This window comes from Mustelus asterias, chromosome 5, assembly GCF_964213995.1.
Source record: "Mustelus asterias chromosome 5, sMusAst1.hap1.1, whole genome shotgun sequence".
NCBI classification, from domain to species: Eukaryota; Metazoa; Chordata; class Chondrichthyes; order Carcharhiniformes; family Triakidae; genus Mustelus; species Mustelus asterias.
The window spans coordinates 29,635,591-29,651,782 of record NC_135805.1 but is presented as its reverse complement, the minus strand read 5'-3'; the positions used below and the strand labels follow the sequence as shown (position 1 = coordinate 29,651,782).

The window sequence follows — 16,192 nt, the reverse complement described above, 5'->3', positions numbered from 1 at the left end:
TTTACTGTTCTGTGGAACACCCTCAGGAGTTGAATTAATGCCAAAAGGTAAGCAATAAAACCTGTAATGCCATATGGTGCATTGAAGATAAGAGAGGTAAGAGCTGCGTCCAGAACGTCCCACCCACCCACTTCATCAAGCACCACCTGCCAAGCCTGTGGCTCCAGGATTGGACTCTTCAGCTACTGTAGAACCTACCTCCCCGGAGTGGAAGCAAGTCACCCTTGACCTTGAAGGACTGCCATAGAAGGTGAGCAAAAACTGATTTCAAATTATTTATTTGAGTGATGCTCTTACTAGCCTTTCTCAGCATCACAGAATCCAGAGGTTTTGAGTAATAATCTACTGCTGTTAGATACTCACTGTTGTTAAATGTGAACAGATCCACTCCAATTTTCTGCCAGGGCTTCTCTGGAACATTGTGTGGTTGAATTGGTTCTTTCTTGATGTGACTTACTGTACTTTTGGCACACTGCACATGCATTCACTATTCCTTAATTACGGGCAGCATGGTGGCACAATGGTTAGCACTGCTGCATCACAGCGCCAAGGACCCTGGTTCAATTCTGGCCTCGGGTGACTGTGTGGAGTTTGCATGTTCTCCCTGTGTCTGCGTGGGTTTCTTCCGGTGCTCCGGTTTCCTCCCACACTCCAAAGATGTGCAGGTTAGGTGGATTGGCATGATAAATTGGCCCTTAGTGTCAGGGGACTTAGCAGGGTGGGGTTATGGGGATAGGGGCTGGGTGGGATTGTTATCGGTGCAGGCTTGATGGGCTGAATGGCCTCCTTCTGCATTGTAAGGATTCTATGATCATTCTATGATTTCCCTGATTTGTGCCTCCATTGCAGGCCAATCTTGTGCACTTCTCCTGCATGTTTTTATGCCAAGGTGACTTTTATGTATGCATTGCAGCATTCCTTTTCACAGTGTTGCAGGAATCACTATCTTTTCTCCCTTGAAAAGTATTCCCTCTATTACATGATTTGGAAGAGGGAATTGAATGTATTATCTCCAAATTTGCAGATGATACAAAGTTGGGTGGGAGGGTGAGCTGTAAGGAGGATGCAGATGCCCCAGCGTGATTTGGACAGGCTGAGTGTGTGGGCATCTGCATGGCGGATGCAGTATAATGTGGATAAATCTGAGGTTATCCACTTTGTTAGCAATAATAAAAAGACAGATTATTACTTAAATGGGTGTAAATTGAAAGAGGTGGATACTCAATGAGACTTTGAAGTCCTCGTGCATCAGTCGCTGAAAGTAAGCGTGCAGGAACAGCAGGTATTAAAGAAGGCAAATGGTATGTTGGCCTTCATTTACGTATCGGGATAGGGATGTTTTGCTGCAATTGTATAGGGCACTGGTGAGGTCACATATGGAATATCGTGTGAAGTTTTGGTGTTCTTATCGGAGGATGTGCTTGCTAGAGAGGGAGTACAGCAAAGGTTTACCAGGCTGGGACGGCAGGTCTGTCATATGAGCAGAGACTAAGTCGGTTAGGATTATATTCACTGGAGTTTAGAAGAGTGAGAGGGGATCTCATAGAAACTTATAAAATTCTAACAGGGTTAGACAGGGTAGATTCAGAAAGAATGTTCCCAATGGTGGAGGAATCCAGAACTAGGGGTCATAGTTTGAAGATAAAGGGTAAACCTTTTAGAACTGAAGTGAGGAGAAATGTCTTCATCCCAGAGGGTGGTGAATGTGTGGAATTCACTACCAAAGAATGTAGCTGAGGCCAAAATGTTGTGTGATGTCAAGAAGAAATTAGACATAGCTCTTGGGGCTAAAGGGATATGGGAGGAAGGGGGGGTATCAGGATATTGAATTCGATGATCAGCCATGATCAAAATGAATGGCAGAACAGGCTCAAAGGGCCGAATGGCCTACTCCTGTTTCTAGTTTCTATGTTTCATCTTAAGTGGCTCCCCAGACCAGCACTTCGTCAATGTAGGTTTCCACGTCTTCTGACCCCTCAACAGTTGCTTCACTGTTCTGTGGAACAGCCTCAGGAGTTGAATTAATACCAAAAGGTAAGCGCAAGAGCCTGTAATGCCCATATGGTGCATTGAAGGCATAGAGATAGGAGCTGTGTTCATCCAACTTGACTTGCCAGAAGCCTGAACTCATATCCAAGGCTGAATAGCATTTAGCATCAGCTAGTTTACATATAATCTCTTCTACTGTGGACAACTGATAATGCTCTCTTTGTACTGCCTGGTTTAGGTCTCTGGGATCCAGACAGACTTGCATTCCCATCAGAGTTTTCTCCAATTACGATTGGATTAACCCACTTTATCGGTTCTTCAATTTTCTTCGTGATGTGAAGTTTCTCCATCCTGTCCAACTTTGCTTCAGTTGGTCTCTCAGCAATTCTGGTACTTTCCTGGGTGGGTGTATTTTGGGTGTCACAGTTTCATCAATCTTGATGGTGTGTTGTTACAAGGCTGCAGATGCCTTGCAGGTGTGCGTTCATGTTCTGAAAATGTGTTAGTAATAAAGTTAGTTTACAGCAATAGTGTTGGTCATCCTGCATCATTAAAACAAGACATTGAAGGGAATTTTCCCATCCCGCCTGCCACAGGAATCATGGTGGCTGGGGAGGGGGTGGACCATGCAACAGTCCGATGACCTTGGTCAGGAATTTCCAGTTTTGGGACGAGCGCGGCCGGAAAATCCCACCCATGGTGTCAGAAGTGAACTAAACGCAACAACGAAGGCTCTGAAACTACCGGCAGAGCTCAGTTTGGAGGGCAATCTCGCCAAAAACTGGAGAAGATTCCAGCAGCGCGTCAGTCTGTACCTCACTGTGATGCGCACTAATAAGACCAGCAGGTACAGTCTTCTATCTTTCTTCACAAGCAGGGGATGAATCCCTACAAGTTTACAACGCATTTATTAAAAGTGATGAGAAATGAAATTTCTTGAAAAAAAAATCTGAAGCTTACTGCAGCCCTAAAGAGTCGCATATGAAAGATACAAATATTTTACGTTCACGCAAGGCAGTGACAACATTAGTGAGTACATAACTGAATTGAGAAAACAAGTTAACTTGTGTGTATTTGGAAAACTTGAAGAATCACTCATCTGAGATAGAATAATTTGCGGAATCGCAAATGATTCTCAGAGAATGGCTTTTGGGCGAAGTGGATCTCGCAGGAGAAAGCAATAAATACCTGCACAATGGCAGAAGCAACAAAATGTCAGATTAAACACTTGATGGAAGACGATAAGCTGCACATAGTCAAGCAGTTACATGCAGTTAAACAGAATCAGCGCTGGGAAAAAACAAATGCAGTTACAGTTGATGCAGAACACACAACTGCAAAGCATCTACAGCCTTGTTACAATATTCCCTTACATGTGCTATCTAACCTTCAACCCCCAGGTCAGGTGACCCACGAAGTACAGAGTGTAATGTATTGCATCTAATACTGGAGTCCACTACCACAATCATCCTATTATCATGACACTTTCCTATCAGACCTAATTCATCATCCCTTTCAAGTAATCAACAAAAAACAAATGAGATCGAGTCTATTTACTCCAAAGCTTCGACTGATCACATTCCATACTGATAACTGAGTAGACTTTCCTTCTGAAGAACAAGTACAATCTCTTAAAAAGATAGGATTAGACTGAAGCATGGTTCAGTGCTAGGACCACCACATATTTTTTTTCAAAATGATCCACTGATACCAGACTTGGAACTGCAGCAAACAGTGAGGAATGTAAAATCGACTGCAAAAGGATATAGATTGGCTGGTAGAATGGGCAGACATGTTGCAGGTGGAATTTAATAGAGATAAGTGTAAGGTGATGCATTTTGGCAGAAGAGACTGGGAGAGGCAAATACCATAATTCTAAAGAACACACAGGAATAGAGCGACCTACGGGTTCATTGGCGTAGGTCTTTGGAGATGGCACAACATATTGAGAGTAGTTAGCAAAGCAGATGGTATCTTGATCTTCGTAATTAGAGGCATTAAATACAAAAGCAACGAAGTTATGCTGAACCTTTATAAAGCTTTGATTAGGTTACGATATTGTGTCCCGTTACGGTCATCACACTTCACAAATTATGTGAAAGTCCTTGAGAGGGTGCAGAGAAGATTGAACAGGATAGCTACAGGGATGAGGGGTTTTAGCTCCAAGCTTTGGTTGGGGATGCTGGGGCTGTTGATCTTGGAACAAAGAGGATTGAGGGGAAATTTGATAGAGGTGTGTGGGAGAGGAGACTGAGCTCAGCAGGGGATCGGCGAGGGGGTCAGGAAAATTTGCACATCAGCAGCAGCACCCTCACTGTAGGCTGGCTGTCTCTGCATATACATGAAATAGACACCGCAGACAAAATATTTCATTATATCTATCAACAGGACATAGCTGAATGTCCTTGCTAACAGCGCCAAAACTGTAATAAAGACATGATTAAGTGGCCATTGCCTGAATGGACATTCCATCCGTCTACCACTAAAGATTATGACATTACCAATGGGACGCGATTAAACAGCTATTGTCTTGGACCTCTATCTTTGTTTAATGTGTAAATAATTTTCTGGTGTGCATGACTAGAAACAATTACCTTCACTAGAAGTTGTAAGAAATGCCCTACAAAAAAGGCTGACTGTACACAATTGAGCAGAGCAGACTGAAGAAGCTTCAGGGATTCTCCAGTTCCCCTCTCCTTATCGATAAGAAGGCAATAAAGGATCGATCACTCGCGAACGCTGTGACGGAATATCTTTCGAGCACCGACAGATGCACAAGATTTTGATATATTTAGATTATATAAGAAAAACAGTTCACATTAGCTGATTGTATAAGGACTAAAGGACATAGATTTAAGGTTTTGAGCAAGAGGTGCTGTGGAGATGTGAGAAAGAAGTTTTTTACACATCGAGTAGTAGTGACCTGGAACTCACTGTCTATGAAGGTGGTGGAAGTGGAGCCAATCAATTTTTTCAAAATGAATTGGATGCGCACTTGAGGGAAATAAACTTCCAGGGCTACGAGGATACAGCAGGGGAACAGGCACTGCTCTGGATTGCTCTACTGAGCCCCAGCCTAGTGTTGGTGAAAGGCATACTGAGATGGTAAAGGGAATAGAAAAAGTAAATCTTGAGTGTTACTTTAAGTTAAATAGTATCAAAAGGATAAAGGAAAATAGAATAATCCAGCACAGAAGAAACCATTTGGTCCATCATGTCTGTGTTGGATTTTTGAAAGAGCTATTAAACTAGTTCTATTTCCTTTCTCCACATGCTTGCAAATTTAAGGTATACTTGAATGTAAAATTGAGGGGACTTCAGAGTTTTTCTGGGTGGATAAGCTGAAACAAGGAAAATATCTGTCTTTATTTGTAACTATTGAGCGATCAATGATTTTCAAACAGTACCCTATTCAAATAGCTGGCATGGTACTGTCACATGCTCAGAACTGTGAAGGAATACAAGATCAGCGGCAGAACAGCTGTAAAATCGCACTGTGTAAATGTATGAAAGAACATTAGCTGCAGTGAAAATAGATTTTCTCCACTAAAGGTTCAAATAGATATTAATGTGGTTTCATTCAGAACAATGAATACATGTTTCAAAAAGCCAAAAAAAATGATTTGGATTTCAACAAAAAATGATTTGAAGATTTCATTAAGCAGAATTCAAAGGGTTACTTATCTGCAGTAAGACGGCTCAATTTTCTCCCCCCTTTAAAGCAGGGACTATTAATGTGATGTAATGCCAGGCTGGTTCAGCTGATAGGAAACTTCAAAGGAGTTTAGAATTTTGACCCTAATGAGGTGAACATGAATAAGTATGTTAACATACTGGTTGTACTACTGGACGAATGACCTGGGAGCATTTGTTTGAATCCCACCATGGGATTCCCCACTGGGGAATTTAAATTCAGTTCATTGAGTAAATAAAAATAAATAAATCGAGAATGAAAAGCTTTTGTCAGTAGTGGAGACCATTTAATACTGGTTCATCATAAAACGTATCTGGCTTGCGATATGAGTTTTGTTATGGCAACCTTCAGGGACAGGGATAGTTTCTTGTGTGCAATATTTAAGAGGTCGAGAATGGCTTGCAAATCTGGATGTGGAGATGCCGGCGTTGGACTGGGGTAAACACAGTAAGGAGTCTAACAACACCAGGTTAAAGTCCAACAGGTTTATTTGGTAGCAAACGCCATTAGCTTTCAGAGCGCTGCTCCTTCGTCAGGTGAGTGGGAGATCTGCTCATGAACAGCAAACAGCACAAAAAGACACAAACTCAATTTACAGAATAATAAATGGAATGCGAGTCTTTACAGCTAATCAAGTCTTAAAGGTACAGACAATGTGAGTGGAGAGAGCATTAGCACAGGTTAAAGAGATGTGTATTGTCTCCAAACAGGACAGCCAGTTAGACTTTGCAAGTCCAGGCAAGTTGTGGGGGTTAGATAGTGTGACATGAACCCAAGATCCCGATTGAGACCGTCCTCATGTGTGCGGAGCCTGGCTATCAGTCTCTGCTCAGTGACTCTGCGCTGTCGTGTGTCGTGAAGGCCGCCTTGGAGAATGCTTACCCGAATATCAGAGGCCGAATGCCCGTGACCGCTGAAGTGCTCCCCAACAGGAAGAGAACAGTCTTGCCTGGTGATTGTCGAGCGGTGTTCATTCATCCGTTGTCGTAGCGTCTGCATGGTTTCCCCAATGTACCATGCCTTGGGACATCCTTTCCTGCAGCGTATCAGGTAATGGATGTCTCAGCACTCTACACCAGCAACCCCCACGATGATGGCATTGCTGCAACTGCCTCAGTACTCAACGCCGACAACTGCCAGTTTCCAGATGCAATTTTACAACTCATCCGCTTCATCCTGGACCACAATGTCTTCACCTTCAACAACCAGTTCTTCATCCAGACACATGGAACAGCCATGGGGACCAAATTCGCACCTCAATATGCCAACATTTTCATGCACAGGTTCGAACAAGGCTTCTTCACCGCACAGGACCTTCAACCGATGCTATACACTAGATACATCGATGATATTTTCTTCCTTTGGACTCATGGCGAACAATCACTGAAACAACTATATGATGACATCAACAAGTTCCATCCCACCATCAGACTCACCATGGACTACTCTCTGGAATCGGTTGCATTCTTGGACACATGCATCTCCATTAAGGATGGTCACCTCAGCATCTCACTGCACCGCAAGCCCACGGATAACCTCACGATGCTCCACTTCTCCAGCTTCCACCTTAAACACGTTAAAGAAGCCATCCCCTACGGACAAGCCCTCCGTATACACAGGATCTGCTCAGATGAGGAGGATTGCAACAGACACCTCCAGACGCTGAAAGATGCCCTCATAAGAACAGGATATGGCGCTCGACTCATCGATCGACAGTTCCGACGCGCCACAGCGAAAAACCGCATTGACCTCCTCAGAAGACAAACACGGGACACGGTGGACAGAGTACCCTTCATCGTCCAGTACTTTCCCGGAGCGGAGAAGCTACGACATCTCCTCCGGAGCCTTCAACATGTCATTGACGAAGACGAACATCTTGCCAAGGCCATCCCCACACCCCCACTTCTTGCCTTCAAACAACCGCACAACCTCAAACAGACCATTGTCCGCAGCAAACTACCCAGCCTTCAGGAGAACAGTGACCACGACACCACACAACCCTGCCACAGCAACCGCTGCAAGACGTGCCGGATCATCGACACGGATGCCATCATCTCACGTGAGAACACCATCCACCAGATACACGGTACATACTCTTGCAACTCGGCCAACGTTGTCTACCTGATACGCTGCAGGAAAGGATGTCCCGAGGCATGGTACATTGGGGAAACCATGCAGACGCTACGACAACGGATGAATGAACACCGCTCGACAATCACCAGGCAAGACTGTTCTCTTCCTGTTGGGGAGCACTTCAGCGGTCACAGGCATTCGGCCTCTGATATTCGGGTAAGCATTCTTCAAGGCGGCCTTCACGACACATGACAGCGCAGAGTCGCTGAGCAGAGACTGATAGCCAGGTTCCGCACACATGAGGACGGCCTCAACCGGGATCTTGGGGTTCATGTCACACTATCTGTAACCCCCATGACTTGCCTGGACTTGCAAAGTCTCACTGGCTGTCCTGTCTAGAGACAATACACATCTCTTTAACCTGTGCTAATGCTCTCTCCACTCACATTGTCTGTACCTTTAAGACTTGATTAGCTGTAAAGACTCGCATTCCAATCATTATTCATTATTCTGTAAATTGAGTTTGTGTCTTTATATGCGCTGTTTGCTGTTTATGAGCAGACCTCCCACTCACCTGACGAAGGAGCAGCGCTCCGAAAGCTAGTGGCGTTTGCTACCAAATAAACCTGTTGGACTTTAACCTGGTGTTGCAAATCTGGTGCAGAGTGGGTAACAACACTGCTGTCATGCACAAACTGTACAGCATGTATTTCTATGGTAATTAGTTCAGATGACTAAGCTTAAAATGTTTTCCATCTGACAGTATTTAATACTGATAAGCCAATTAATTGATCTTTGATTAAGTGAATAGCCACTGTCAGGTAGATGGTAAATAGCATGCAGGCTACCATACAGCCTTACTCAACCACAGTCCTGATTTTGAAAGCATCTGCTTCAGATCTCTCACTCAAAACAGTTGCAGTCATATCACCATGCACCACCAGATATCCAAATCTTTGGAGCACCAAACACAGAGCCTGGTGATTTACTGGGACAAATGCTTTGCTAGGTTGATGAATGCAATGAAGAGTTTGCAGCATTGTTCTCGACATTCATAGAATCTTAGAATCCTATGATGCAGGACGAGGCCATTCAGCCCATCAAGTCTGCACCAACCATGAACCTACCCAGGCCCTATCCCCATACATTTACCCTAGCTAGTCCCCCGACATAAAGGGGCAATTTACATGGCCAATCTACCCAACCCGCACATCTTTGAAATGTGGGAGGAAACCGGAGCACCCGGAGGAAACCCATGCAGACACGGGGAGAATGTGCAAACTCCACACAAACAGTGATTCAAGCCAGGAATCAAACCCAGGTCCCTGATGCTGTGAGGCAGCAGTGCTAACCACTGTGCCATCCAATCTCAGATTTATCTGGCAATAAGACTCTTGTTGCCTGATAAAAGCAAAAGGAGCTTTATGGCTAGTACGGACCCGATGTGCCAAAGGGCCTCTTTCTGCGCTGAATAACTCTATGATTATATGAGGGTGGAGGAGAAGACGAGGATGGGAAGGAGTCTTTTGTGGATAAATATAAAAGAAAAAGAAAGCCACTAGAAAGGATTTAGCTTTTCTCTTTTCTTTTATTGCTGCTCCAGTAGTAATTTGTAAACTTGAGGAGGGTTTTAGAAGGAAAAATTAAAAAGAGTTGCAAAATCAAACACAGAAATAAAAAAAGCTGCAAGTGTTAAAGTAAGCGATGTTGCCTGTTGCCCACACCTTTGCTCTCTCTTTTGCCCTGAGAGGCCTTCTTCTCTGCCCTCTCCTTCCTCAGTAACTCCCTTCCTCTCACTCTATTTATTAATATTCAGCTTTTCTATTCTTCCCACCAAAGTGGAAAAGCACATATTTTCATACATTATACTCGATTTAGCAAATTTTTGCCCACTTTCTTAACCCTTTGCAGAATCTTTGCATCCTCCTCACAACTTACTTTTGTGTTGTCAGCAAATTTGGTTATAATACACCATGTCCCTTCATCCAGAGAGAATGTTCAGGCCCGAGCACTGGTCCCCTTGGCACACTTTCTGCTTTGTGTTAGTTAGCCAATCCTCTACAGGTACAAATATGCTACCTCAAAAATCATGAGCTCTTATCCTGCATAGTAACCATTTATGTGGCACTCTATCAAATGCCATTCAAAAATCCAAATCTACTACATCTTTCTCCACCTGCTTGTTATATCCTCAAAGAAGTAATAAATTTGTCAAACACTAACTACCATTAATTTATAAAAAGCAGGCAGCTTGTCTTTTATCTTCCTTCTATTTTCGCCACTGTATTGTTCTCTCTCTCTTGCACACTAAAAATATTATTCTGCAAGCCCAGAAAGTCTCTTTGGACACTCAAGGGTTTGTGGGCATCAGTTTCAGGACTACTGTTATATAAGCACCATTAACATCCCAAGGTGCTTCACAGGAGCATTATAAAACAAAATTTGATGCCACAAAGATATTATGGCAGATGACCAAGAGCTTAATCAAGGAGGTAGGTTTTTAAACAATGGTTGTTATTGGTTATCTTCTATTTAACTTAACTGCTATGCAACATAACTTATTTGGCTAATCTGATTTGGTTAGGTGAAAAGTTAGAATAAATAGATATTCACATATAACTATATGAAGGACTTCAGCAATGCAAGCCAAATTGCTTCCAGTCCATTTAAATCATACTTTTCTAAAAAACAACCACACATTGAATGTTATTTTTGTATGAAATGCTTTTAAAATATTGGTCAAGATGAGACTGACATATCTAAAAACCATGAACAGACTTGCCAAGTATCTACGTTTTCAGTTTGGTTGAGATTTCTCCAGAAATTATCTTTGACATGCTCCTAACATGAAATCTAGTGGCCTTGCCCGTAACCTTCCAATAAGCTGCTGTGGGTTATGGCACTGTACTAAATAAAACAAAAGCTGCCTCAATATTTTAAGTTAACAAACTTACCAAAGCGACAAGTTGCTTAATGTAATTAAATTGAAGAAATATCATCTAATTCTATAGTTGGATTTTATTCAACACACAAGGAAAAAGTTAGTTCTGGTGTCAAGAAAACAACTCTCAAACTTGCTGTACATGAGACCATTAATCAATTACTACAAAAGATTTTAATTGTGTCTGCGACAATACTATCAAAATTGTATTAATGATTGCTAATAATAAAAATGGAAATGTTTCACTACTATCTGTGCCAATTATCAAGAATTCAAACATAATGAATTCTACTACATCCCAGAGCCAAGAGTCAGCAGCACACAGGGTGGATTTTAGCAATATTTGAAAAATAACAAATCTGCTTTCTTCAGAATCTCTAGTTCAGCATGATATTTACAAAGAAGACATTTGGATTTTAAATGTAAATTTGGAAGATCCTGTCACCCATTTTGCGAATTAAATTATGCAAAGTCCCAGACTCCAAAGAGACACTGACCCATATTCAATCAAATTCTTGGATCTGCGCCATTTTAGAATTACCTGCTCATGTCTTTTCCTTGAGATGCAAGAAGAAAAAATGTTGGACTTTAGACTCAAGGCTGAACAAATCTAGTATGGATCTGCACACCCACATTGCATTTATTATGGATCTCTTTCTTTTTAAGGTAATTGACATGCAGTCTCTGTGACCTATACTGACCACTGCAAACTGGCATCCTGCTTCCTTAATCCAGATTCATTGTCAATCTTATTGTTATTGTATCCATATATTGTACAAACACTTTAAGTAGTCCCAAATAATGCAATTTTGTTATAACACATAGTTAAAAATTACTACCATTTAATCATTTTATGTACTGCTTGCCCTGTTATAATTTACTTTGTCAGAATTTCCATCCTTTCAATCTGTCCAATTCGCCAATCAGAATAATCTGACCCCTGGACCAATCAAGATGAAGGAAATATAAAATAAGAAAAATGAAAAAAGTCAAAATTGCAAAAGCCTGAAATTTGAAATAAAATTTAGACAGGCCAACCGTTTTATAAAATAATCAAAGGGTAAATAAATTTCAGGAGGTTTGTGAGCAAAAAGGAATAAACAGTTCCCAATGTAGGGAGAAGTACAATATCAACTCAGGGACAGACATGATTTTATGCTGAGTAAACAGACACCAATTAGTTCAGAATATAGTGAACAATGATGAAACAGTGTGAAGCTATATTAACTCACTGTATTGTGCAGGTGGTTTACTTACTATATCCTCTTTCTGACCATTCCTCCATCCCCCCCCCCATTTCCTGGAGTAGTTGGTGTTTTCTGGCCTGGCCAGGGGCATGGTTTAAGCTCGGAGCAGAATAGAAGTGGCACTTTTCTCTGGGAGAAGAGAGTTTAAATATATTCCATTTGAGCCCTGAAAAAATGAGGCTGGAAGTGAAGAACAGCGAAATCTCTGACCCACCCAACAGTGATTGAGTGGGGCAGGGGAAAGCCTTATTTCTGTTGGGATCGAATGTGTAACGGAATATAGCTGTGGCAGGAAAAGGAGTGACAGCTGTGAGTCTCCCCCCACACCACTATTCTGCATTTTCCACTCCCCAATCTCCAATTCCAACAGTGGCCCTGATGCTCCCTCAGGTTCAGGAATTAATTTAAGCACTCTTCAAAGCAAAAATTGGAACAGGAGAGAACTCTCTGCCTTCAATCTCCCAGTAACTCCTTTCCACATCACTGAGCATTAATTGTTTTTGTGAATTGCACAGTGTGTTTTGTCTAATTTTGGCTTAAATAAGATGTATTTCACCTACTCGGGCCAAAGATCTTGGATTGGGAATGCATCACCTGATATTATATGCATTTAAATGGAAAAGGCTGCTTCAATATAAGTAATTTTGCTTTAAGTCATGGTTTCCAAGAACATATTGACTATTTAAAAAGAGGTATTCCTATATGTGTGTAAAATGCAAAACTTCAAAACAAGGAGACCAATCTGAATAGGAGGCCAACTTCAAGGCCATATGCTCAAAGTTACACCATGTTGTGACTATAACCCTTGTTTAATGACCTTTAAGGTTGCCAGTTAGATTGTTCAGTGCTAATTGAAACAATAACGTATACTTTCGATCAGTCACCTAGCACTTCTGTTTTGCAACAGACAAATCCAAGGTCATCTTTTCACAATAACAAGCTGAGTTTTTTGAAAGCTTTCGTTTTATCAATATAGTAACAGAGCATCCTGTCTGACTGAACATTTCAGGCCTGTGCAAACCTAAGTAAAATTACAAACCATTTCTAAAGATCAATGCTCTGTTTCTCCCCAGAGTACATCAGGCACCACATTCAAATAAGGTGTGCCCTGAGCATTGCTCAGTTTAAAATTTTAGTTTATTTATTATTAGTCACAAGTAAGGCTTACATTAACATTGCAATGAAGTTCCTGTAAAATTCCCCGACTCGCCACAGTCCTGCGCCTGTTCGGGTCAATGCACCTAACCAGCACAGCTTTCAGAGTGTGGGAGGAAACCAGAGCACCTGGAGGAAACCCACGCAGACATGGGGAGGACGTGCAAACTCCACACAGTAATCCAAGCTGGGAAACGAACCCGGGTCCCTGGCGCTGTGAAGCAGCAGTGCTAACCACTGTGCTACCATGCCGCCCCCTGGTTTACAAAGCATGGACAGTATGATGTGGTCATATGGGACTTATTCACTCTCCCAGTTAACAGGTAATAGGATGGAAATGCACCTTGGCAATGTACGTGTAACCAACCGACCCAAAATTGGGCTTTGGGGTCCGGTAATATTTTTTAAGTAAGCGCACAACAACTCAGGTTTAGTTCCTTTATTAACCTTCTGAGAGTATTATGCTTACCAAGTCTCTGTGAAGAACCCAGTTTGCATGGAGGTAATGAATTCCATCTAGTATTTGATAAAGCAGTGATTTGACCATTCCCCTTGGTAGCTGTACTGGCTTTTTGTTTGCTTTAGAAGCACGATGGAACTTGATAATATGCTGCACAAAAAGCAAAATAAATTAGAAAAATAGTTAATCTTAAAGACAATGAAATGCATTTTACTTTACGAGCACCCATCCTTATACTGTATAATGGTGACACCGTTGCAAATAAATTTACTGATTTTGATATTTGTTTTACAATTAATTAAAATGCACTTCTCCTTGTAGGTTAACAAAGGTGCAACAAAGGGATCTGATTCATTCATGAGCATGTATACAAGTAATTGTGACAGGTATTGACACACGTGCCTCAAGGAAAAGTTCCAGGCGCACTCCAAAAACTGCGATCTTCACTGCACAGCAATACAATTCAACTGGCAACAGACATTTGTAGTATCAGTTATTTTGCCTTACTCAACCTGCATTCAAATTACTGAAATTATGTTGAAGTGTTTTCACGCTTGTTTGGTATTTGGCATTTAGAATTTTTCTGTATCCCCCAGTCCTAAAATCTCCAACTAATGCATTAGTTTATTTCTACCTACTCTACCTATTTCTCTTAAAACCTTAAAAACTTTAATTAAATCACCTTGTAAATATCCAAACTCTAGGGAATACCACCCTATTTTATATAATCTCTCTTCATAATTAAACTCAAACTCAAGGTACAATTCTAGTAAACCTGCACTACATCTGCTCCAAAATCCATGGTCAGAATGTTGTCAATCAGATAGACAGCCTGACATTGGATGGAAAGGTGGGTCGCTGGCACACATGGGCAGCCAGTAAGACTGTCCCCTCAATTTTACATGCAGTAGCCAATTAAGCCATCTGGAGGACCAGAAATTCAGGACCTCAGCTGTGCCATCAGGAACCATGGTCGCTGTTGAGGCATGCTGGAGACTTGCTGCATTCCTCTGGTAGGTGGAAAAAGAATCATAAAAAAAAAACTAATTTGCAAGTGATGGAGGGGAAACCAATCTGAAGAAATCACTCAGGGTGCGGGGGCTGCATTCCTCATCTCTCTGATGAGCTGCAAATTTTCAAACGGCTGGAACGACATCTCCAGGAAGTTACCCAGTAAATGCCACCCTCACCTCTATGACATTTCCCCAACAATATCTTTGATTTTGCGTGTACTTGTTCCGTACAACTCAGTAAAAGGTCAGAATTAACAAATATCTTTCTTCAAAACAGCTTCCACATAGGCTGCCTACATATATATGAAATTAGTAAAGGTAAGTAGGAGTATATAAATAAATATTCATGACTGGAAATCTTGAAAGCCAACAGCCAAATAGAGGATGACAGACAATAGAGGATGGATCTGGAAGACCTACCCAAGTTTGCACCTTTGCTGCATGCAACACATAATAAGGAATTTTACATCTGGTGACCAGGTCCTTACCCATAAATCATGTTCTGCATAATCAAACAGGAGCCAGACTTTTCTGTCGCTGTGTGAAAGAAACACCTTCTGCAAAGCAATCACATTGGGGTGCTTCAACTCTCGCAGCAACTGGCAGAAACAAAGAGATAAAAATAAATGGGCAACAATATTCAAGATGTGGAGATGCCGGCGTTGGACTGGGGTAAACACAGTAAGAAGTTTAACAACACCAGGTTAAAGTCCAACAGGTTTATTTGGTAGCAAAAGCCTACAAGGAGAAGTGCATTTTAATTAATTGTAAAACAAATATCAAAATCAGTAAATTTATTTGTAACGGTGTCACCATTATACAGTATAAGGATGGGTGCTCGTAAAGTAAAGCTTGTGTGGCTTTTGCTACCAAATAAACCTGTTGGACTTCAACAATATTCAATACAGGTGTGAAAAGATACAGGTGTGAAATTGATCTTGCAGTCATACAAAAGGGCATAACAAAGACGTCCAATTCACAATGTTATCATCCAAGATCAATTTTATCCCTACTCTACCTATAAATGTCTTATCGCTGTAGTGCAATCTTAATGCTTTGATGTGCAGGAAGAAAGATTGGATGCTACAGCAGTTTACAACCACCAAATTTCACCATATGCTATTAAAACAATCCAAAATTTTCTTTGAAGTATAACTGCAGGATTGATGCACTGGTATGTGTAAAAATATGTTTGTTAAAATCTAAAAAAGTCAATGGTGTTAGCAGTAAACACCACTTTGTATGAAGTGGCACATAATCATTAACCACATTTGCACCATAGACTTGTGTAAGAAAGTAGTTAAGAGAGGATATGCGTGGCACCTGTTGGATTTCAAATCAAATCATTTAAAAACAAAGTAACAAAGTAACTGGAAATTGTGGGTTAGTGCCCAGTACTTTGACCTATGCAGTACAAGGTTCACTGTGATGATCCTACAACTAAAACAATACCAACAGCAACTTTGACTTATACAAATGTTTTAATGTACTGATACATTGCATTGTGCTTAAAAAGAGGTGTTACCGAACAAAATTTGATGCTGAGCAACATAAGGAGATATTTTAAAAAACGACCTAGAGTTTTGTGAAAGACAGACATGGAAAAGAAAAAGAAAAACT

The 16,192-nt window shown here is 41.4% G+C and overlaps 1 protein-coding gene across 8 annotated transcripts in view; it reads right to left on the bottom strand.

The window, feature by feature from the left end:
• cdk19 (cyclin dependent kinase 19) overlaps nucleotides 1–16,192 on the bottom strand; it is a 329,688-nt gene that overhangs the window by 256,810 nt on the left and 56,686 nt on the right. For all 8 annotated transcript variants that reach the window (XR_013497746.1, XR_013497744.1, XR_013497747.1 and 5 more), the window contains exons 3-4: nucleotides 15,061–15,171; nucleotides 13,569–13,709 (exon numbers count right to left, since the gene is read on the bottom strand). Coding sequence is in view for 4 of the 8 variants with exons in the window: in XM_078212346.1 (XP_078068472.1) it covers nucleotides 13,569–13,709; nucleotides 15,061–15,171 (252 nt within the window). In the remaining 4 variants the exon portion in view is untranslated. The remainder of the gene's footprint in view (nucleotides 1–13,568; nucleotides 13,710–15,060; nucleotides 15,172–16,192) is intronic.